Consider the following 25,526-nt stretch of genomic DNA (forward strand, 5'->3'; position numbering starts at 1 on the left):
CCACCAGAGGTGGCGGAGAGCATGGGGCAATGATCAGGGACTAGCCAATGTGGTCCTGGTACAAGTGATCAGCGGTATATACTATATACCACTGATCACTTGTTCCAAATGCTGCCGGCACTTTTTGTCCCGTCACCAAAAATCATTGGTGACGGGATAAAAAGTCAAGTGCCCGGATTACCTGTAACCACTCCGCATTACCTGTAACCACCCCAAATTACCTGTAACCACCCTAGATTACCTGTAACCACCCCGCATTACCTGTAACCACCCCGCATTACCTGTAACCACCCCAGATTACCTGTTACCACCCCAGATTACCTGTTACCACTCCGTATTACCTGTAACCACTCCGTATTACCTGTAACCACCCCAGATTATTCATAACCACTCCAGTTTACCTGTAACCGCTCAGATTACCTGTAACCACCCCAGATAGCCAGTAAACACCCCCAGATTGCCTGTAACCACCCCTGATTGCCACAGGCTACCCATAACCACTACAGATTGCCCGTAACCACCCCATATTGCCTGTCAATCCTCCCCCAGATTGACCATCACCACCCCAGTTTGCCTGTGACACCCCCCCCAGATTGCCCGTCACCAACTCAGATAGCCAGTTAACACCCCCAGATTGTCCGTTACCACCCCATATAGTCAGTAAACACCCCCAGATTGTTCGTTACCACCCCATATAGCCAGTAAACACCCCTAGATAGTCGGTAAACACCCCCAGATTGTCCGTAAACACCCCAGATAGCCAGTAAACACCCCCAGATTGCCCGTAACCAACCCAGATAGCCAGTAAACACCCCCAGATTGCCCATAAACACCCCAGATTGCCACAGACTGCTTGTACCACCCTAGATAGAAAGTAAACACTCCCAGGTTGCCAGTCACCACCCCAGATTACCTGTAATCTCATTTTAAAAAAAATTTTTTAGCAACTGCGCTATTCTAATAACTGATACTAGCTGCGGTTTTGCACCAGCAAAATGACGCTCCTTCCCTTCTGAGCCCTGCTGTGTGCCCATACAGTGGTTTATGCCCACATATGAGGTACCGTTGTACTCAGGAGAACCTGCTTTACAAATTTTGCGGTGCATTTTCTCTCCCATTTCTCATGAAATTGAGAAATTTCAAACTAAACAAACATATTATTGAAAAAAATAATTTTTTTATTTTTACTTTCTAATTTTGAATCCTTTCCTCTAATACCTGTGGGGTCAAAATGCTCACTGCACCCCAAGATGACTTCTTTGAGGGGTGCCCTTTCCAAAATGGGGTGAATTTTTGGGGGTTTCTCTTCTGCGGACAATACAGGGGCTCTGCAAATGCACCTGGCGCTCAGAAACTTGTTCAGCAAAATCTGCACTGAAAATGCTAATTGGCGCTCCTTCCCTTCTGAGCCCCGCTGTGTGCCCATACAGTGGTTTATGCTCACATATGTGGTAGCGTTGTACTCAGGAGAACCTGCGTTACAGATTTTGGGGTGCCTTTTCTCTCCTGTTCCTTGTGAAATTGAGAAATTTCAAACTAAACAAACATATTATTGGAAAAATTCAAGTTTTTCATTTTTACTGTCTAATTTTGAATACTTTCCTCTAATACCTGTGGGGTCAAAATGCTCACTGCACCCCAAGACGTATTCTTTGAGGGGTGCACTTTCCAAAATGGGGTGACTTATGGGGGGTTTCACTCTGCTGGCACTACAGGGGCACTGCAAACGCACCTGGCGCCTGAAAACTTGTACAGCAAAATCTGCACTGAAAATGCTAATTGGCGCTCCTTCCCTTCTGAGCCCCGCTGTGTGCCCATACAGTGGTTTACTCCCCAATATGGGTTACCATTGTACTCAGGAGGACCTGCGTTACAAATTTTGGGGTGCTTTTTCTCTCCTGTTGCTTGTGAAAATAAGATACTTTAATCTGAACGAACATATTATTTGAAAATTTCTATTTTCCATTTTTTTCAGAATTGCTAGCATATGTTAAAGCAACACTGAGCTATAAGCGCATAAAGTGAGACAGGTCAGATTTTGAAAAATGATTTTGGTGAGGATTTATCTGCTGTGGATTACTAGCATATTACTGGGAGAACTAAATACAAACACTTTTTCGGAAACGTTGTGGCTGGCAATATGGGCATCAAACAAGTCCTAACCAGATGTCTAAGCCATTTTATTGCAGACCCGGATAAATTGGTCACTGATGCATCACTGCAGGAAACAGAGTCCAATGGCAGTGTGCATGTTAAGGTCACTTCTGTTACTGCATACGGTTTTGTCTATGGAGATTGGACATATGCTTGACGATGGGCATCAGTTACTGGACCCACCAGTAAATAGTGGCTGGCAGCAAACTAAGGCCATGTGTAAAAGAAGCTGAGTATTTTTCAAGCAGAATCCACACCAAAACAATCTGTATTACAGTACGGTGCATGCATATCTACATGACTGCAAAGCCTAATACGCACAGTAACCAATCAAAACTCAGCTTTCAGTTCTGGTAAAATGAAAGCAGAGCTGTGATTGTTTGCAGTAAGCATCTTACATTGTACACAATGATCAATCTGGGCCACAGTGCAGACTGAGAAGGAGGATGTGGACCTTCAAGATTCTCCTAGCATTCAGCTGCAAAGCAGTCTACTACTTACCTGCCTTTAAAAATGCTATAGTATTTTTTCTTTCATTCTACAGAAAGTTTTGCTCTTCATATTTTGAGATTTAAGAGATTCTCTTTCCAGTAATGGAACAGTGTAAATTATAAAGGAATTGTAAAACATTGAATTCAATGATTAAAAGTATCCAGAAAAAAAATAGTTCAGACAGGTTTATGAAAAGCTCTTCATGTTTATTCAATATGAATACTGAATAATTTGGGGATCCATTGATACAGACTTTGAATTTGCACTCATAGAGGTTTCAAAGTTTCTTTTCTGGAAGTCCAATGAGTTTGCTGACAGGAACTGAAGCCACTGTAACCAGCAAAGAACTTTTACAAATCTTAACCTTAACATAATCAACATTTGCTTCTTAATACCCGACATAAAAATCCTTCATATACATTAGAAAACTGTTGCTAAAATTTTGACAACACGACCAGTGATAAAAATGGGATATTCAGAAGTGCCACGTGCTTAACTTTGTGCAAGTACAATGTGTCTACGGATCATATTCATTTGGCACACTTCCTATACACTTTGGGCCAATTTAGTGTATGTGCTCCTCTTGTCTAAAAGTTCATATTTCCTTTGATTCTTACAGAGTTTAAAACAGTTTTACACTTGCAAAAATGGCTTTAATAATAGTACAGACTGTAGAGGCAAGAATTAGGGTCTCTGGACCAGTTTACTTTTACTAACTTCTTGTTCATTGAGTTTGAAATGTGTATAAGCCAAGATACCAAGCATTGTGCAAACTATTCCAAGTCCTTGATTTAGAGAGAGGGGATCCTGAAATAGGATATATCCTCCCACAAGAGTGATGCAGAACTTGAAGTGTCCAAACATATTGTAGCTGTGGTTAAGTTAAGGATTACATTTACAATAACAATAATGGATAACAATAGAAAATGTGAGACTACAACTGTTAGTGCAGAATCTACATCTAAGCGGCACCTACAGTACAATGTATGAAGGCCTGAAATTACTGGTAAAATCTGAACATGGTACACAAGGAAGATTTTATTATCCACACAGCTTTCACTCAACTTTAACTTGTACTTGTACCTTATGCCAATGTAAAAGGCAGAAAATTGATCATATTTTGTGTGATGTATGATGAATATGGGGTATTTTAGTGCGATTGAGCAAAAATATTGTTGTTGCAAATAATAAAAAATGAACCCAAAAAAACCTGAACACTTAAATCTTGTCGCTTTTGCAGAAGCCATGTCCCCTTGTCAGACAAGGCACAAAAATGTCTAAAGCACATAATAAATATGGTCATGAAAGCCAGTTCTTTGGATCAAAGAGTGCAAAACTTCTGGCACATTTGTCTTAATAAATCTGCCTCATAGTTTTTTCTGCTGATTTTAGGCAACTATGCAAAATATATAATCTGCTGGAGTTAAAGGGAACCAATCACACAAAAATTGGCCATAAAGCTAAGGAAACGTGCTGGTACATCAGCCAGCACGCTTCCTAACCTGTACCCTCCATCCCATGAACATTCAGCCCGCAAAGTTAGTTTAATCGTGTCCCGTGCTCTATGCAAATTACCATACAAGTAGTCACGGTGGGCGGGGGCTTCGTCAAGTAGTCACTGGGTCCTGGGCGGCATTGCACGTCGGCCACGCCGACGTCTTTACTAAGCTGTGCATGCGCAGTACAGTGGGTAAAGCCGCTGCTGTACTACGCCGCGCAAGCGCAGTACAGCAGCGTCTTTTCAGACTGCACTGCGCATGCGCGGCTTAGTAAAGACGTCGGTGTGGCCGACGTGCGATGCCGCCCCCCCTGAGTGACGTCGCCAGGCGCCGCTTTACAACACGCCCGGAGGGACGTGAATACAGCGCCGGAGCCGGTCCAAGACCCAGTGACTACTTGACGAAACCCCCGCCCACTGTGACTACTCGAACAGCCGTCCCGCCCACCGTGACTACTTGTATGGTAATTTTCATAGAGCGCGGGACACTATTAAACTAACTTTGCAGGCTGAATGTTCATGGGACGGGGGGGGGGGGGGGTACAGGGGGATGGTTAGGAAGCGTGCTGGCTGATGTACCAGCACGTTTCCTTAGCTTTATGGCCAATTTTTGTGTGATTGGTTCCCTTTAAAGAGGACCTGTCACCCCCCGTGCCGGAGTGACAGGCTCCCGACCCCCCTATACTCACGTGATCCCGCCGGGTCCCGCTTCCTGATCCGGTCGGGTCACGGAGATAAGAGCGCCCGAAGCCCGGCGCGCGCGCTGACAGGAGAGTCCGATGCCCATAGAGAATGACGGAGCATCGGACTCCCCATTCATTCTCTATAAGCGTTGGACTCTCCTGTCAGCGTGTGCGCCGGCGTTCGGGCGCTGATATCTCCGTGACCCGACCAGCTCAGGAAGCGGGACCAGGCGGGATCACGCGAGTATAGGGGGCTTTAACGGGGGGTCGGGAGCCTGTCACCCCGGCACAGGGGGTGACAGGTCTCCTTCTAAGAGTCTTAAGAGCTGATTTTCCAAGGGGAAGCTGTGACCAGTAAAGGAAATACTATAGTATTACATAGTAGCCATTTAGATAAACGCTAGCCATGTGGTTCTTGGATGCTTTTTGAGCAGCAGGTTGTAATAAGGTTCCATCCATGTTTCGAGCCAAAATACAAGAAAAGGGCCCTTATGCAGCCTGATTTTGAGCTGTAAAGGGGTACCAATCTCGTAGATGGGAGCTCATTTCAGAGCTTTTACTAGGCATAGCATGGGGAGGGCCGCACCAACAATCACTGCATCATTCCTACAGACCTTTGCTGTTAACAGTTGTCAGCTACACATTACCTATCACACAGGTAATGATTTTTTGATGGGTCAAAATAACACAATCAACCAACAAGCGTGCATTTGCTTGTTTGTTGGATTATGTCTGACCCTATTACATAGGGTGATATCAGCCTGTTTGGTCAATGATTCCCTGTATAATAGGGCCCTATGCAGTCTTGTTACTGCAACAGTACAGCAATGAAAGAGCAATGTGTAAAACACAGTTAAGCCATAAAATTTGCTATTTAGAAGACAACCAGTGTAAAAAGGATACGTGACTGGTGAGGTATTGCCAATGATCCAGTAGATGGACAGGTTTACTGTGAATGCAATAACTCCAGACAGAAGAACCATCACCTGTAAGAAAGAACAAATATACAGCTGGTTACAAGCAGCTTGTTCTTGAATGTTCCTGCACCAAACAGGATTAAAACTTACCAGGGCTGTAAATGACCATGGTCCAAATATCCCGCCTTCTCCAACTATAGGTTCAAAGAATGGTATAACAGAGAGCAGCATACCAGAAGATAAAGGTGCTTGGTAATACAGCAGCTGCATGGAGTTCACTTGTAGCTCATGTTGTTTGGCTCCAACCCACTGCAAATAAATGAAAAATCCAAACAGGAAAGAAAAAGTTATGTGGGTAGAGGGCAAACTACTATCTGTCATTGCTTTCCTCTTTGTGAGCACATATTTAGCAATAGCTTCTTTTCTCTTTGGCACAAAAAGCCCCCATACACAGAAGTTGTTTGCAGCGGCCACCCTTCTCAGGGCCGCCATCAGAAATTTCGGGGCCCCATACAGCCGAAGTGCTTGGGCCCCCTAATTAACAAAAATTATGGGATGTATCTTTGACTAATGTGTCTGATGTGGCGTGCAGATCCCTCGGGAAGACTGGGTTTCTTTGGAAACTTCACACGCCAGCCGAGCTCCATGCTCTCTGCTGCCACCTCTGTCCATGTCAGGAACTGTCCAGAGCAGCAGCAAATCCCCATAGAAACCTCTCCAGCTCTGGGCATTTCCTGACATGGACAGAGGTGGCAGCAGAGAGCACTGTGTCAGAATTTGTTGTATAATGGAACGTTTTAATCTAAAAGCAACTGTGCACTTTTCCCACCTTATTACTCCTAAGGCAGTGATCAGATATGCTGGATGATTTGGAGCCTTCTTAGCCTCCGTTCACACAAAGTAAAACTGGTGGAATTCCGCCAGCCTCAGTGTCATAATGACAGTCTATGGGAGGTTTGCGCGCCTCCTCTCTCCACAATGAAGAATGGGCATGACGTGGAGAGAGGAGATGTGCGAGCCTCCCATAGACTGTCATTATGACACTGAGGCTGGCGAGATTGCGCCGGTTTTACTCCGTGTGAACGGAGCCTAAGAGGGGAATATCCAATACAAGCTGGATCCCTTGCGTCCTATCCTGTGCTCCATAGGCTGACAAGGCACAGTGCTGGAACTATAGATGATCTGGCCTAGTTGCTACATGCAATGCTTTATCATCCAGGGCAACCAGCCTGGGTAGCAACTATACTGGACATATATAAGCCTGGCCTAAGAGATAGGCGACCCCTATAGTGGTATTTTATTACAGACCCATAGACATGCTGTGCTATTAGATGAGGCCTCCAGAAAGCAAAATACTGTTCCCTATATTTTACATGTTTGCACAGAGATATATAAATGAATTCTATGGGTGCTGTATTGTGAGTTCACACTAGAACGATATACAAATATGCGCACACACAAAATACACATACATACATACACATCAGCAAACATGCGCACACACACACACATCAGCACCCAAGTACACATACACACATCAGTACCTAAGTACACATACACACATCAGCAAACATGCGCACACACACACACATCAGCACCCAAGTACACATACACACATCAGCACCCAAGTACACATACACATCAGCACCCAAGTACACATACACACATCATCACACATACACACATCAGCACACATACACACATCAGCACCCATGTACATATACATACATCAGCACACATACACACATCAGCACCCATGTACATATACATACATCAGCACACATCAGCACCCAAGTACACATACACACATCAGCACAAATACACACAGCAGCACCCATGTACACATACACACATCAGCACACATACACACATCAGCACCCAAGTACACATACACACATCAGCACACATACACACATCAGCACCCAAGTACACATACACACATCAGCACACATACACACAGCAGCACACATACACACATCAGCACCCAAGTATATATACACACACATCAGCACACATACACACATCAGCACCCATGTACACATACACACATCAGCACACATACACACATCAGCACCCAAGTACACATACACACATCAGCACCCAAGTTCACATACACACATAAGCACCCAAGTACACATACACACATAAGCACCCAAGTACACATACACACATCAGCACACATACACACATCAGCACCCATGTACATATACATACATCAGCACACATGCTCACATACACACAACAGCACCCATGTACATATACATACATCAGCACACATGCACACCCCTCCTTCTCCTCCTACATCCCAGCACAGGAGGAAGTAGCCAGAGAAGGTCTGAGGGGTGAGGGAGGGGCCGGGGGAGTGAGGAACAGGAGAAGGCCTGGGGGGAGTGAGGAGAGGTCCCTGTGTCTTCCTGCCTGTGCGGTACAGCTGTCAGGAGCTTACATGCAGGGAGGCTGGATGGCCGGGCCCCCCTGGATGCTAGTCTGAGCTCGGGCCCCTGATGGCGGCCCTGACCCTTCTAATATGTATGGAAGCCTTCTGGCTCTCACCATCAAATGATGTTGAGGTGAAAGAAGGATTGGCATTTTTTTTATTAAAGAATATTCAAATGCAGTCAGACATGTCATTTATATGGATGCAACAATGTATGAACAATGTACACAATTATTTTAATGTACTGCAATCCTCCTGTTATGCAGTGCTCTGTCATGCAGTCATCCTATCAGGCATATACAGAAGACATACAATAGTGTCCTTCATTAGGGGCCTGACTGCCATGGAAACCCATCAGCCCCTGTGGTGTGCCAATGGGGTAACAGAGGGTGCACGCTCCCCCTATTTGCTTAGATCCCCTAGTCCCCTTATTGACCTCACTATTTGAGCTATAAACAATTTGCCACTGAAGCCAAGTTTTAGCTATAATTCACAGCTTACACAAACTGCAGATAACTTGGCCACAGCTCCCGAGCCTGCTTTGTCCCCCTAAATGCAAAGGCAAAATATGGCGGTGCTATAAATATGTGCCTGATGTTAAGGGGTTAATAAAGCTTATAGCTTTCACCATCACTGTGGTAAGATGCTTGGGTACCACAGGCAGGCCATAGGGTGCAGAATTATTGAGGGGAGGCAAGAACTTGTTCCTTACTCTTGTATGGCCACCAGGTTTGGAGGAAGAAAGGATATCAGAAGCCTTATTTCAATAGACTGTATAGTAATGTTATACTCAAGTGACCACTATACACAAATGCTGATAGTTTATCCATGAACTTGGGCAACAATATTGCTATACTGTACAGCATTTTAGGTTTTTTTTTAATAATATGGTGGCCAGCTGGTTCCCTTAGCAGATGTCCTAAGTTGCTGTACTGTTTTATACCACTAACAGTGGCCAGTTTTCATGACATATATAGTTGCAGACAGAAGCTGCTTTGTATTAAGGAAAATTATAGATGTTTTAAACAGTCCAAAACTATATTTCACCATTAGACAATAACTTATTACACAAATAGAAAAAAAGGAAAATACAAACCACTTGGTAAAGAGATGTGACAAGAACACCCAAGGAAGCAAACACCATTCCCAAAACATTAAACTTCACGTCATAGTAAGAGTTTAGAAACACTCCTAATGTGATAGGGACCTGCAAGGAATATGAGGAAAAAAGGAGAGAATTAAAGAGAATATATACAACAAGCTGTCAACAACAGGAGGAAAAGAGAGACACATCCGGAGAAGGAGGCAAGTTTGAAAAATGAATCTTTGTGCAAAAATTTTCTATCCTCTATAAGCTCTACAAGTTTAACTATATAGTCTAGTTAAAGAAGAAATCCAATGAAATTGAAAAAAGGGAGGAAGGCAGGGGGGTGTGGGAAAATAATAAACAAAGTACATTTACCTGTCCCTATGCCTCCGTGACGCTCCCGGTTCCCGCTGACGCCCGCCAGATGTAACTTCCATCTGGAATCCAGGTATGTCACGTATAGTGATCTTTCAGCTGCAACGTAACTGCCCGGGCAGAGCGTTCGCCCGCTCAGCCAGTCAGTGACGGGGGTGGTGTCCCATACCAGTCACTGATTGGATAAGTGGGCAATCGATTACCCAGGTATGCGTCGTTGCAGCTGGAAGAGCAGCAGGTGGTCAGCGGCTGTCAATGGGACCCTGGAGCGGCGCTATGGGTATGGGCAAAAATATATTGTTTATTATTTTCCTGCACCTCCCTGGCTTTTTACCTTTTTCAATTTTACAGAACTCCTCCTTTAACTAGTTGAGATGGGAATACCCCTTTAAAGGTGTTGTTCAGGAGCAGAAAAGGAGTTACCTTTCCTCACTCGTCCACACAGCCATGGGATGTGCCATTTCCAATCATGGGCCATGTAAATCTGAAGGGAATTAAAGGGGTACTCCAGAACTCTTTCAACTGGTGCCAGAGATATATTATTTCCTTCTTTTAAAAAAAATCTTAAGTCTTCCAGTACTTATCAACTGCCCGGGCAGTTACGTGCAGCTGAAAGATCACTATACGTGACAGAAGTAATGTATACTTTCCAGTGTGGAGAGCAGGAGAGGTTTTCTACAGGCATTTTCTACTGCTCTGGGGAGTTCTTGCCAAGGACAGAGGAGGCAGCAGGGAGCACTGTGTCAGACCATAAAGAATACGAAACATCCTGCAGGGCATACAGCAGCTTTATAAGTATTGGAATACTGGATTATTATTTTTTTTTGTGAATTACAGTAATGTAGTAAATTACAAATCTCTGAAACTGATGTGTGGATGAGGCTTAAGTCTCATGTCAGAAGATACTGAGTGGGGTTGGTACCAAAATATTAAAGAAGCACTACTCTGCTATCTTGATTCCCCACAGCTCCTGCTCCAACACCGTGTTTTCTTGGTTCCTGGGCCACCTTGTTCTTGCTGGAAGTGTAGCTCAGTCAATCACTGACTGTGTCAGAACACTGTTGGGGCCAGTGATTGGCTAAGGGCAGATTTTGTGGGGATGACACATCACAGCAACCAGAAAGTAGCATTCATGAGTGGGGACCTGGAACTTACAGTAGCTGCTGGAGGGGATAGGGGTAAGAGTATTGGACTTTTCATTATTTTTATCTCCAGGGATATACATTTTTTTGTTACCCCTGAACACCCTTTCACATGGGATAGAAATGATGCAAATGTGTTGCTGCTCTTGACCTCTCTACTAAAGAGCTTGTCCAGGGAGTAAAGAAAATGTTTACGTGGCTGGGAATAGTGTGAAAATAATAAAGAAGCAATACAAAAAATCTCTGACAATACATCCCAGTGCTATAGGAGGCCAGGTAAGCTGGATTGTCTGGCTACAATAAGAGATGGACAAACTTGGCAAAAATGCAACCTCTCCCTCATCTCTAGCAGCAATCCTAAGACTTCCATGGCAGAAATACAAATCTTATCCGCAGGGAGAAGCGCTTTCCATAGCACTGTGTCTGGATGATATGTCTGGGAATGGGCGATAACCTCTACAGTATCGCAGCCTGAGAGTAGCAGAGCATCCAGCACAAGCATCAGTAGTCTAGCTACCCCCACCCCCCATACAGGTAGAGATGCAGGCACTCACCAGGGTGAGCTGGATCCGCAGGGAGAAGCGCTTCCTATGGCACAGGGTCTGGATGATATGTCTGGGAATGGGCGATAACCTCTACAGTATCCCAGCCTGGGAGTAGCAGAGCATTCAGCACAAGCATCAGTAGTCTAGCTACCCCCACCCCCCATACAGGTAGAGATGCAGGCACTCACCAGGGTGAGCTGGATCCGCAGGGAGAAGCGCTTCCCATAGCACAGGGTCTGGATGATATGTCTGGGAATGGGCGCTAACCTCTACAGTATCCCAGTCTGGGAGTAGCAGAGCATCCAGCACAAGCATCAGTAGTCTAGCTACCCCCACCCCCCATACAGGTAGAGATGCAGGCACTCACCAGGGTGAGCTGGATCCGCAGGGAGAAGCGCTTCCTATAGCACAGGGTCTGGATGATATGTCTGGGAATGGGCGCTAACCTCTACAGTATCCCAGCCTGGGAGTAGCAGAGCATCCAGCACAAGCATCAGTAGTCTAGCTACCCCCACCTTCCATACAGGTAGAGATGCAGGCACTCACCAGGGTGAGCTGGATCCGCAGGGAGAAGCGCTTCCCATAGCACAGGGTCTGGATGATATGTCTGGGAATGGGCGCTAACCTCTACAGTATCCCAGCCTGGGAGTAGCAGAGCATCCAGCACAAGCATCAGTAGTCTAGCTACCCCCACCCCCCATACAGGTAGAGATGCAGGCACTCACCAAGGTGAGCTGGATCCGCAGGGAGAAGCGCTTCCCATAGCACAGGGTCTGGATGAGGATGATGACCGGCGTGGTCATCACTTTGGCCAGCTGGTAGGTGCCTATGGTGTTGTTCTGCAGGGACAAGTTGGTGAAGACCACGAATCCACAGAAGCTGAGAGCCAGGAGCAGCACCTTAGAGGCAGGAAGACTCTTGGGGCAGAAGAGCCCACATCTCTGGCACAGATACAGCCCCAGCCAGGTCACCACAAAGTGCACCAGGGTCAGGCTCATGTTGGGGAAGCCATGATGGACATAGATCCACTTATTGATGAAGACGATGCAGATCGATGCCAGCAGGTTTACCATGAGGCCGGCTGCTATCCTCCAGGGTGCAGGCATGCTGAGGACACAATCCCGGCACTAAGCTGAGAGCACACAGTACTGGCGCCTTCCCCGGACTGCAGGGCACTGAGGGCAGCATAGGGTACAGGGGGCAGTCACATAGCGGGGCTAGAAGCTACAAGCCGGTACACAGGGCTCACTACTGATAGCCCCGCCCCTTACAGTGGCTCAACTTCAGCGCATGCGCAGCAGCGCCACATCTGGACACGTCACAGTGTTTCATTCACTGTTAGTTAGAGGGCGGGCTTGTCTCCTGCAGTGTAACTTCTGCCCAAATCAAAGATGGCTGCTCTAACAGTGGGGAGGAGCTACAGGAATCAAAGGGCTTCGCAATTTGATCTGTTTGTAAGAAGCTATAAACGCCACATAGTGTTCAGAACTAATAAAAGTAACTCGTGGGTGGGAAGGAGAGAATGGCTGACGCATAGGAGGCGTGGCCTCTCCGACCAGGGCGTGGTTAGTGGCTATGATGGGCGTGGCCGTGTTGGATGAAGAGTTTCCAGCTCTGAAGGGATAAGGCTTGGATCATTCTGACGCTTGTGTATTGCTATAGGGCTACAGCTGTATTAAAATCAATACTGCCGGTTGTCAGCAATTTTGTGAATGGCAGATGTCAATCAATTGGTAGCTGCAATAAGATTCTGTGGAGCCCAGACCTTAGGGTCCATTTACATAGAAACATTATCGGCCAAAGTTTTGAAGCCAAAGATTTGAAGCCAAAGCCAGAAACAGACTATAAACAGAGATCAGGTCATAAAGGAAAGCCTGAGATTTCTCCTCTTTTCAAATCCATTCCTGGCTTTGGCTTCAAATCTTTGGCAGATAATCTGTCCGATAATCTTTCTGTGTAAATGGACCTTTAGGGTCCTATTCCACGGGCTGAGCAGGGCCCGATCGACGTTGTAAATGAGCACAGATCTGCTAGATCGGCGCTCGTTTACTGGGCCTATTCCACCGCCCGACAATCGTTAGCGAGGGCTGCAGGGACATCGTTACCCATGTCCTTGCAGCCCTTGTTTCATACATTACCTGTCCAGGCGCAGGTCTTCTCCTTCTCCCGGTTCCGGGCTGCAGCAGCTTCGGAGCGGCCTGTCTGACCGCTCAGCCAATTACTGGCCGTGGCGTTCCCGGCCAGTGATTGGCTGAGCGCTCTGTCAGCTCAGACAGGCCGCTCCGAAGCTGCTGCAGCCCGGGAGAAGGAGGAGACCTGCGCCTGGACAGGTAATGTATGATGTTTTGAAATCGTCGGTCGCCCACCGTGCCCGCTATTCCTCGTTGCGATGCGCGGATGGCGACCGATGGTTTTAGGTTAGAACCTAAATGAACGATCAACCGATGACACGATCATCGGCTGATCAATCTCTTTATTTCACAAAGCGATAATCGGGCCGATTATCACTCCGTGGAATAGGCCCCTTAGGCTTTGTTCTACATTTTTGGGAGGAAACGCTGAAGTTTATGTGTTCGCTCTGCAGCAAATATGGGAACACTACCCTCTAATGATACTGTCCCCCCATTTATTAGTCTTTTAGGCTGGGTTCACACTACGTATATTTCAGTCAGTATTGTGGTCCTCATATTGCAACCAAAACCAGGAGTGGATTAAAAACACAGAAAGGCTCTGTTCACACAATGTTGAAATTGAGTGGATGGCCGCCATATAAAGGTAAATAACTGCCATTATTTCACTACAACAGCCGTTGTTTTAAAATAACAGCAAATATTTGCCATTAAATGGCGGCCATCCACTCAATTTCAACATTGTGTGAACAGATCCTTTCTGTGTTTTTAATCCACTCCTGGTTTTGGTTGCAATATGAGGACACAATACTGACTGAAATATACGTAGTGTGAACCCAGCCTAAGTCTGTGTGCAGCAAATACTGAAAATACCTTTGTTAAGGTTTTCTTTTTCTTAAGATTAGAAATTAGTTTTCTTCATCAGAGGCCAGTGTCACTAGGAGGGGCTTTGCGTCCATTGCACGCCCTCTGCCTGCCTCAGTCCAGCGCTGTAATGCACATCCCCCCTTGTGACATTCTCCAAGAGAGCATTTTATATGCATGGTAAGTACCATCTTATGTCTCAGTGTAGCAGGCGCTGCGACACAGTAAAACTGTGGTCTCTTGATCTGCTCTCACCAGAGCTGTCTGTGTTGTCAGCGTCGTAAAAATCTCAGCAGCAGGGAGGTGTCAATGTGGGTGCAGGGGGTAAAAGACTTCAAGCGACTCTGTACCCACAATCTGACCCCCAAACCACTTGTACCTTCAGATATCTGCTTTTAATCCAAGATCTGTCCTGGGGTCCGTTCGGCAGGTGATGCAGTTATTGTCCAAAAAAAACAACTTTTAAACTGTCAGCCTCCTCATTATTAGGAATGCTCCAGCAGATTGCCTCCTATTCATCAGCTGTGTCAGCCCGGCACATGGGCAGGATCGTTAAGCAGCTGTGCAATGTTCAGACAGGAGTAAATGTTTCAGTGACATTCCTAATGATGAAGAGGGTGGGGAGGAGGGACGGAGGGGTGGTGCAAAGTTAGGGCACAGATACTCCCGTTGGGCATGGGGCTGCAAGTTTAAAAGTTGTTTTTTAGGACAATAACTGCATCACCTGCTGCACAAACCCCAGGACAGATCTTGGATTAAAAGCAGCTATCTGAAGGTACAAGTGGTTTGGGGGGGGGGGTCAGATTGTGGGTACGGAGTTGCTTTCACTGTCTATTACTGCGTATGTGCCACTGAGACGTAAGACCGCAGGTCAGATGGATTTGGATCTCCCTGTTAGATCCAAACTCTATAGTACACCCAGCTGTAGGCAAGGTGTATTAACCCCTTCAGGACCGTGCTACTTTTCATTTTTGCGGTTTTGTTTTTTTCCTCCCCGTGTTTAAATGGCCGTAGCGCATGCATTTTTTCACCTACAGACCCACATGAGCCCTTATTTTTTGCGCCACTATTTGTATGACAGATGTAATCTTTCCATAAAATATGCTGTGAAACCAGAGAAAAAAGGAATTTGTTTTCATTTGAGGCTTTCATGTTTACGCCATTTGCCCTATGGTAAAACTGACATGTTATATATGTTCCTCAAGTCAGTACGATTACAACGATATGTAACGATATGGGGGGGGGGGGATGAGGTGTCATTTTTTGCAACATGATCTGTTCTTTCTATCAGTATCTTGATTGTGTACATGCGACTTTTTGATCACTTGCAGTCATTGCAGTCATGGAGGCCTAACAGAGGCTTCATGCTACTGTGACAAAGGATTGGCTCTCCACAATCACACTGCACAATTAACTACACACTCTGTGAATGTTTAAATTCTGAATTCAGAAATCACTCAGTGCTGGCAATTAGCTTCAGCTTTCTCCTTTGCTGATAGCAGCCAGGAGCCAGTGGGTATAGAGAGGGCCTGACTCCCGACATGTAGGGGTTGTTGAGTATTACTGGTCTTAGTAAATTCCCCCTATTGTATTTATATACTGATTGTGTTTTATACTACTGGATTTGGATTGTGTTTTGTGTTTTTACGTAGTGAGAGGTGTGGGTTTTTTACATAGGGTAAAGAGGGGCAATCATCAAAAGAGAAGGCTGGCCATTGCAAAAATGTCACAGATGGCAGAGAACATAACAATAAATCATTGCTTACCTCTCCCTGTGCCTGTGATGCCCTGCGTGACAGGTCCAGGCACACCTGCCAGAAGGCATTTGCCCCAGAGTTCTGATGACTTCACAACTCAAGGGAAAATGCCTGTCCCGGCCGATGGGCGGCCCTCTCAGCCAATCAGTGATGGCAGCGGTATGCTGCCCCAGTAACTGCCTGGCTGAGTGGGCTGCCCATCAACCGGGTTGTGACATCGGCTCTGCAGGAGGTTATACTTTGCAATTACAGACTTAATTTTTCCACAAAATATGCTACAAAACCAGAAAAAAATTATTTGTGCAGTTAAAAAAAAGGTGCAATTCTTTTTATTTTGAGGAGTTTCGTGTTTATGCCGTTCGCCCTATGGTAAAACTGACATGTTATCTATGTTCCCCAGATATGTAACTTGGATAACTTTTATTTTATTTGATGGCTTTTAAAAAAAATAAAACCTTTAAAAAAAAACTAAATGTGTTTAAAATTGCTCTATTCCGATTCTTATAACGCTTTTATCCTTTGGTCTATGGGGCTGTGTGAGGTGTAATTTTTTGGGCCATGATCTGTTCTTTCTATTGGTTCCTTGTTTTTGTATGAGCAAGTTTTTCATCACTTGTTTTTGTATGAGCAAGTTTTTCATCACTTTTTTTAAACATTCTACGATTCTGAATTTTGCACTTTGGCGGGATTTTGTGCATACGCTGTTTACTGTGCGACATCAGGAATGTGATAATTTAATAGTTCAGGCGATTATGCACGCGGCAATACCAAATATGTTAATTTGTTTATTTATTTATTTATTTTTATTTATAAAATGGGAAAAGGGGGGTGATTCAAATTTTTATTAGGGGAGGGGATTATTTAGTAATAAAAAACGTGTGTTTTTTTTTACACACATTAATTAGATGCCCCCTGGGGGACTTCTAATACAACTACACTGAGCTATCATATAGATCAGTGTAGAATACATTATACAGAACTAGTTAATTGGATCAGTACTGTATTAGTCTGGTCTGCAGCAGATACATTGATTGCTGAGTCGGGATCAGTGTCATTCCGATGCTGAGCCCTGGCCAGCTCAGAAGAAGGGATCTCCTCTCCGTGATTACATCACCCCAACTTTTTGAATAAAAAATATAGACAAAAAATAATAGCAGATATGTTTATCACTTTTTGGTCACCACATTCTAGAAAAAAATGTAATGTAGGGGCACTTTAGGATTGTTAGCCTTATTGTTGGTTGTAGCACAATGTTATTATCTTTTCTATTATCATGTACTGACATTGTAACACTAGAGGGCATCATTGTATCAATTACTAACTTTTGTTTCTTTTTTTTTTCCGTTTAACTGATGAATCTATTCTGCATAACAACTAATTCAAAGGGGTTATCTAAAGTAACTATAAATAAACCTATATATATCCTAAGATAATAAGAAAGGAAATACTAAAAAGGCAGACTAGATAGACCAGGTGGTCTTTTTTTGCCTATTAATTCAATTTTCCCTTTATATAATTGTTTTCAATTTCTTTCTTCAAAGATTTACATGGATTTACAGTACCTTTTGCTTTAAAGGTTATTATTAACATGCCATATACCACCAACTAAGGAAAGTAAGCAGCCAGTAATCTGTATATGTAGACTCAATCTTTTTCCATAATCTTTTGTGGGGGCTGTCACAGCCGCGGCGGCGTCCCGCGTTCCGGGCCGCCGCCGCGACCGCTTCCTGCCCCATGCAGCAGCCGGTGTCCATAGTTGGGGACCCGGCGCTGCTATCACCTCGGCCCCGGGGGGCGCCTCACCTCTCCACGCTCCTGTCTCCCGCTGTGCCGGCCGGCGCGCGCGTCCCCGCCTCCTAGGGCGCGCGCGCGCCGGCTGTCTCAGATTTAAAGGGGCAGTGCGCTCCTAATTGGTAGTTGCACCTAATCACTCCCCTATAAATCCCAGCTTGCCTTGTTCCCTGTGTTGGAGCCTCTACATGCTTCCCATAGCGTTTGGCCCAGCTCCCGGTTGTTCCTGTGTCCTGTCCGTTACCTGGTCCCAAGTCCCTGTTCCTGAGTCCTGTCCGTTACCTGGTCCCAAGTCCCTGTTCCTGGTTCCTGTTCCCCTGTCACTCCACCTGTTCCCGTGTCCAGCCTGTCACGTGCTCTCTCATCTGCAGACTATTGCCTGTGCCATCTCCTGCCACGCCTCGCCTGCCGACACCAGCAACCAAGCCAGGGGTAGCGACCTGGGGGTCGCCTGCCGCAGCAAGTCCATCCCGCCTTGCGGCGGGCTCTGGTGAAAACCAGCGGCCCCTTAGACTCCGCTCCCTGGTGAGGTTTGTGCCATCGCTGGTGCCGGTCCAGTGGATCCACTACTCCAGGCGTTACAGTAGGCTCCAACCATGGATCCCGGCGAGGTGCCCGATCTCCGTGACGTCGCCAGAGTGGTCACTCAGCAGGCGCAACAAATCCAGAAACAGTCACAGCAGATCCAGCAACTCACTGCCGCCTTACAGCAGCAGACTACTGCCCAGCGCACACCACCTCCTGACGCTTCTTCTTCACTCCGACTGGCCCTCCCAAGCAAGTACTCTGGGGACTCTAAGTTGTGCAGAGGATTCTTGACTCAGTGCACCATGCACATTGAACTTTTGAGTAGTCAGTTTTCCACCGAGCGCTCTAAAGTGGCTTTCATCATCAGCCTATTAGAAGGTAGAGCCCTGGCCTGGGCCACGCCACTGTGGGACCGTGATGATCCAGTTGCTGCCAATCTCCGGGCCTTCCTATTCGAGTTTCGCTCCGTCTTTGAGGAACCTGCCCGTGCTTCTTCAGCCGAGACTGCTCTCCTCAACCTCTCTCAAGGCAGCTCCTCTGTTGGTGACTACGCCATCCAGTTCCGCACCCTGGCAGCCGAATTGGACTGGAACGAGGCCGCCCTATTGGCCACCTTCAAGAAGGGCCTGTCTAGTCGTGTGAGAGACGTGCTCGCTGCCCGAGACCTGCCTACCTCCCTGAACGAACTCATTCTACTGGCCACCCGAGTTGATACTCGTTTTTCGGAGAGGGAGGAGGAGGTTCGGCATGAACATTTACTAACCCGTTCCCGTCGCCATCCCCAGCTGGCGCCGGTTTTCCAGAATCCTGACCTTTCGATGTCCCAACCCTCTCCTGAGATTCCTATGCAGGTGGAACGGGCTCACCTGACGCCTGATGAAAGAATCCGGCGCCTGGAGCAGAATCTCTGTCTCTATTGCGGTGGTTCCGATCACTTCCGGCTGGGATGTCCCCTACGTCCCCAAACATCCGGAAAATGCTCGCACCTAGGTCCGGTGGGACAGGTGTCCCTAGGTGTGAATGCCACCATTCCAAGTCTGTCTATGCCAGTTTCCATCCGGACTCTCTCAGGACGAAATCATCAGACTACTGCCTTCCTCGATTCTGGGTCAGCAGGCAGTTTTATTGCGGCAACATTGGTCCAAAGATGGCGGCTACCCGTGACCCGACTAGCCAGGCCCCTGACTATCTCCTCGGTCACAGGCGAAATTCTTACCGACCGTGTGTACTACCAGACCGCACCTTTAGTCCTCCAGGTGGGTCCTTTACATCAAGAAGAGATATCCTTCTACGTCCTGCCCCATTCTGCCCCCGCGGTCCTCCTGGGACTCCCGTGGCTGCAAGAACATGCCCCTCAACTGGACTGGAGAACCGGGGAGATTCTCAGTTGGGGTCAGGACTGTTCCAACCAGTGTCTCAGGTCACCTCAGACCAAGTGTACTATGTCGTTTCCTGTCCCAGCCAAGCCTCTATCTGACCTACCGGCAGAAGACCAAGACTCGGCGGATGCCTTCTCTGCCGAGGTGTACCCTCTCTCCGTACCCAAGACTAAGGTCGGGTCCTCTCACCACCGGGAGAACTTACAGAAGGTCCTCGTCCACAGACCCACAGTCCCTTGCCATGTTTTACCGCCTGATCGCCTAGCACCAGTCGTCACCTCCTCGCTTCGGAGAGTACCCCCCGGAAAGACTCATGTTCACCCTGCGCTTCGAAGAGGTATTTTGAAGTGGGGTCATTCCTCGTTGGAGGCCGGGCACCCTGGAGTCCGTAAGACCGGCCAACGGATCTCTCGCCACTACTGGTGGTCCAGTTTGTTTCAAGATGTCAAAGACTTTGTGGCTTCCTGTGCCATCTGCAGGCAAGAAAGAGGGGGAGGCCAAAGGGGGGGGGTACTGTCACAGCCGCGGCGGCGCCCCGCGTTCCGGGCCGCCGCCGCGACCGCTTCCTGCCCCATGCAGCAGCCGGTGTCCATAGTCGGGGACCCGGCGCTGCTATCACCTCGGCCCCGGGGGGCGCCTCACCACTCCACGCTCCTGTCTCCCGCTGTGCCGGCCGGCGCGCGCGTCCCCGCCTCCTAGGGCGCGCGCGCGCCGGCTGTCTCAGATTTAAAGGGGCAGTGCGCTCCTAATTGGTAGTTGCACCTAATCACTCCCCTATAAATCCCAGCTTGCCTTGTTCCCTGTGTTGGAGCCTCTACATGCTTCCCATAGCGTTTGGCCCAGCTCCCGGTTGTTCCTGTGTCCTGTCCGTTACCTGGTCCCAAGTCCCTGTTCCTGAGTCCTGTCCGTTACCTGGTCCCAAGTCCCTGTTCCTGGTTCCTGTTCCCCTGTCACTCCACCTGTTCCCGTGTCCAGCCTGTCACGTGCTCTCTCATCTGCAGACTATTGCCTGTGCCATCTCCTGCCACGCCTCGCCTGCCGACACCAGCAACCAAGCCAGGGGTAGCGACCTGGGGGTCGCCTGCCGCAGCAAGTCCATCCCGCCTTGCGGCGGGCTCTGGTGAAAACCAGCGGCCCCTTAGACTCCGCTCCCTGGTGAGGTTTGTGCCATCGCTGGTGCCGGTCCAGTGGATCCACTACTCCAGGCGTTACAGGGGCATACTGCAAGCTGTGGTCCTACTGCATGGAGGAGTTTATACTTTTTGCTTCTGTATATAAAATGTACATACATACATACATAGTGGTTTACTTTCATTACAGTGCTGGGCTTCAGACTGACAGTATCTTGGAAATTTTCCAGGAGCCCAAGCCTAACAAAACCACTGAATTTATGTAAACACAGCTTTATAACAATCTCTTCTGAATGACTCCCTGAAGAAGCGGTGCGAAACGACGTTGGAGTGAGGTGGGAGGCCAGCGGACTGGGACAATATACGTTTGGGGTAACTTGGTGACATGTGCAATATTATATTTCGTATTTTTTCCTTGTTCAGCATATCAAGGCAATAGAGCACTGGCACTTTATTTATTATATGCACTGATGCTGAATGGGTTTGTTATGATGTTTACAAATATGCACATGCACTTTGGATCTATACATAGCTACGATAGTCCCAGTAGTGGGGTCTCCCACCTCCAAGGTCTTGTATTTTAATTGTTGTTCTTTTTTGTGATGGAATAAATAAAATTGTGTTATTTGCAAAATCTCATTTGTGAGTGACTTTTGTAGTTACAGGATTGGATACACAGTATATCTATTGGTGTTAGGTGTTTGAATCGATACTGAGTATCAGTAAAATATAGGTTATTTATTTATGCAATTTTCTAGGAATATAGGTGTTTTTTACATTTGCATTTAGTATGTTTATTTGAAGTGTTGTGTTTAGTCACATTTATTTATATACATCCGCTTATACTAATACTTTTTTAACATGTTTTTATTGAAAGTTTCATAAATTGTTGTTGACTTTTAAAGAACTGTTCCAGGATGGCCTATCAGGGCCAAGACTATCATAAAGATGGAGTCCATAAGGAAAGAGCACTACGGTTCAGGGAGGAGCACTAGTTAGAATAACCAAACAGGGGAAGATGATGAATCCACAGAAGGGAAAGGAGGGATGGTGCTTGGGCTGTGTCTATAAAACACTACATAAAGGTATTCAGATTGCAGGAAAGGCATAGGTCCTTTCCAGATCCCAGAACATTTCAGAATACTTTAAGTGTCACTGTCATTATAACTTTCAAAATCTAAATCAACAGTAGACAGTAGTAAAATAATGGAAGTGTGTAATATACATTCATTTTTTTTGTTATCATGCTGTAAAACAAAGCTGTACTTACCAGAAATCCAGGTCCAGTATCCTGAAGGCAGATTTTCTGACTTGTGCTGGTTGAAACCCCCCCCCCCAGAAGTTAAATAAAGTATACATACCAAATCACTGTTGACCCTGTCCTCTTCTCCCTGGCACCATCTTGGGTTGATGTCATCACAGCAGGGGGCGGTCCTTGTCTTCTTCCTCTTCACTGTCTTCCACAGCAGTGAATGGGAGTAGAAAAGGCTGCTGGTGTATATGCGCACCTGGAGCCTTTTCTCTGCCATTCATTGCACCTGGAAGCGAAGACGGCGGGTGAAGATGGCGGGGACGCGGCTGTCAGGAAATTTGAACGTCGATTGTCAAGAGTGGGATGGTAAGTATATATTATGTGTGGGTTTGTGTTTAGTTGTTTTTTCTGTGTGGCCGCCACACTACCCCTTTAACAGTTTTTGAAAATTTAATTGGAGTTGATCTAGGAAAACATCCAAGACAATGCAGGGCAGCGCGGTGGTTAGCACTGTAGCCTTGCAGCACTGGGGTCTTTGTTTTAAATCCCATCAAGGGCAACATCTGCAAGGAGTTTGTATGTTCTCCCCATGTTTGTGTAAGTTTCCTCCCACACCAAAATATACAGATAGGCGAATTTAGATTCTTGACACCTAATGGGGATAGGGACCAAATTGACAAAGCTATGTAAAGCTTTGGAATCAGTTGGCGCTATATAAACAACTAAAGGAGCTGTTATGCCAGCAATATAAAAAAAAATAGCAGACAAGAGTAAAATCTTTTATAAGCCATACCCTAAAAAGCTAAGAGGAAGGTGAAGCAAGTGAAAAGAGTTGGGATCTAAATATTAGCAGTTAGAGGAGGTGGGGAAAAGTAATCCTGACAAATATAAAACATTGTCCCACAATTTAATTTCAACCTACATAAGACCCACAAAAAAAACACTTTACTCAGCAATAGTTAAACAATGAGGCAACTGTGTAATAATAAAAGATCACAGATAGAGAAACTGGAACTCTGTTTTTCTAAAAAACAAGACATATCCCAAAAATAAGCCTTAGCTTGATTTTGTAGGGTTTTTGAAATACAAGCCCTACTCAGGAAATAAGCCCTAGTTACAGTCAGCACCACCAGAGCAATGTATGTTGTGTGGCGTCACAGAGACGGAGAATGGGCATACCATAGATGATCCAATAGTCAGGGCAGTGCCCTATTTGGTGCCTGTGTGCACCATACCAGCTTTTTCCCCCTCCAGGCTGCTGGTAGCAGCGATGCCACTGAGGATGATTCATTTTAGAACATTTGTGTGGGATCAAAGGGATAAGACACACTGGCCTAGAAGCTGACTGGTGGTTCAGCCACAGGGGCATCAGGATGTCTGCTGGGTGTCCTGGCCTGGCTCCACCCGTGTCACAATGGGGGAGATTTATCAAACATGGTTTGAAGTGAAACTTGCTCAGTTGCCCTTAGCAACCAATCAGATTCCACCTTTCATTTTCCAAATAGTCTGTGAGGAATGAAAGGTGGAATCTGATTGGTTGCTGGGGGAGCAACTGAGCCAGTTTCACTTTACACCATGTTTGATAAATCTCCCCCAGTGTGTTCAGCCCTGCAATGTATGCAGCTACATTACATATTGTCCATGTTCAACTCATGATTGCTGGAACACTAGGCCACCATGTGCAGAACTTAGGCTGGGTTCACACTACAATTTTGCAATCCGTTTTTGTGCATCCGTTTTGATCTGCTTTTTCATTGACTTTCATTATAAAAGAAAATGGATCAAAACGCATCCATTTTTTTGACGTACACAAAAATGTACTGTTGTTAAAAAAGTATGTAAAATAAAAGGAGGCGTTTTTATAATAGAAGTCAATGGAAAATGGAACAAAAGGGATACACACAAATGCATCCATTTTCCCATCCGTTTTTTGCAAAAATGGATGGGAAAAACAGATTGCAAAAACATAGTGTGAACCCAGCCTTAGAGAAACCGCTGTGGTGGTGACTGGTAGGTTGATGGCACTATTAGATGGCATCTCTCTATCTCTATGCCAGTCCAAAGCTGGCACTACTGTGTTTCTCCAAAAAAATGTACCTAATCGTATCACACTTGTGGTTTTGTGACATAATTGCATCTTGAGTGGTCTCCAAGATGCAACAGAGAAAGAAGGTGAAGTGATTGAATGCTTACATCTTTTTCTGGTTGACAAGCAGCCTTGAGAGCACCACAAAGGTGGACAGGTCCTTCTGGAGATCAGGAAGAGAGGTGCTGAGTGTTAGTGTAAGTAATATATTACCTACAAATAGGAGTGGTCTCCAGAGGATCAAGGTGATTATGATACCACAGAGTTTACTGTTTATTTTGGATTTGGCAAGATAGCAAACAAATAACAGAGAGGTGGAAAGGAGGCACTTTTCTAGGCACCATAGACAATGTGAAAGGTATTGGACTTGTAGGAGAGGGGATTTGTTATGTTGGCACTCCTTTAAGAACCCAATATGGTGCATGAAATATACCCTAATGAAAAGAAGACACCAAAATCCACAAGGTGGTCTTTTATCTCAGAGGCCTCTGATTGCACTAGAGCTAAACAGAGTAGGGGCAATATATATTACGTTGAAGTAATATGTTAATATCTGACAGAAAAAAATGAATTAAAATTTTAAATAAAAATGTTTTAAATATGCAACAAAAAAAATCTAAATGTCCAGATTTTACCTGCAATTTAATTTGTGTGAACCACCTAAAGTATAACTGTAATTTCAAACAACAGCAGGAGGAGGAGAGAACCAGCTTCTGCAGTCTGGAGACTGTCTGGGCACAGAAAACAGTGCAGCTCATAGCGAGTCTGGTAACTTGGTGAGGTAATATTGCAGGATGTTGTGCTGTGCTGGCTCCTATACTGAAAACTGTATGGGCTGCCCTCACTCCTGCTCACTCAACCCCCTTAGCTCCTACCCAGGGCCGGCGTCAGCACCCGGCATACTCGGGCAAGTGCCAGGGCCCGCGGCCGCCCAAGGGGCCCCCGACACTTGCCTGAGCAGTGAGCCAGGCGCCCGCCACATCACCGACCCCCGGACACCCGGGGGGGGGCGGGTGCGGCCGGCCCCAAGTCCGGGGGAGGGCTGGATGGGCTGGGGAAGGACCTGCTGTGTTTGCTGCACTGGGGAAGGACCTGCGGTGACGTCATAAGGGGGCGGGGCTGAGAACGGGAGAGGATGCAGGTGGATGAAGGACCTGTGATCATTGTCACGTGTCAGGAGGAGGCGGGGCTCACTTATACCTTCTTTCTGTGAGTTTTAGTCCTACTCTTATATCTCCTTTTGTAATATCCTCTGATCTCCCATAATAACAGGCTGTCCA

At 46.3% G+C, this 25,526-nt stretch overlaps 1 protein-coding gene across 1 annotated transcript; it reads right to left on the reverse strand.

Annotated features, from left to right (window-relative positions):
- Window positions 1-2,831: 2,831 nt before the first annotated feature.
- Window positions 2,832-22,437, reverse strand: SLC35E3 (solute carrier family 35 member E3). Its single transcript, XM_069957421.1, has 6 exons — window positions 22,270-22,437; window positions 12,056-12,457; window positions 9,278-9,388; window positions 5,895-6,053; window positions 5,731-5,813; window positions 2,832-3,517 (listed from the first exon to the last, which is right to left on the reverse strand). Exons 1-6 carry the CDS (start codon window positions 22,435-22,437, stop codon window positions 3,331-3,333), a joined length of 1,110 nt encoding a protein of 369 aa, XP_069813522.1. The 3' UTR covers window positions 2,832-3,330.
- Window positions 22,438-25,526: the final 3,089 nt, after the last annotated feature.

Source organism: Dendropsophus ebraccatus, chromosome 1, assembly GCF_027789765.1.
Source record: "Dendropsophus ebraccatus isolate aDenEbr1 chromosome 1, aDenEbr1.pat, whole genome shotgun sequence".
Classification (NCBI taxonomy): domain Eukaryota; kingdom Metazoa; phylum Chordata; class Amphibia; order Anura; family Hylidae; genus Dendropsophus; species Dendropsophus ebraccatus.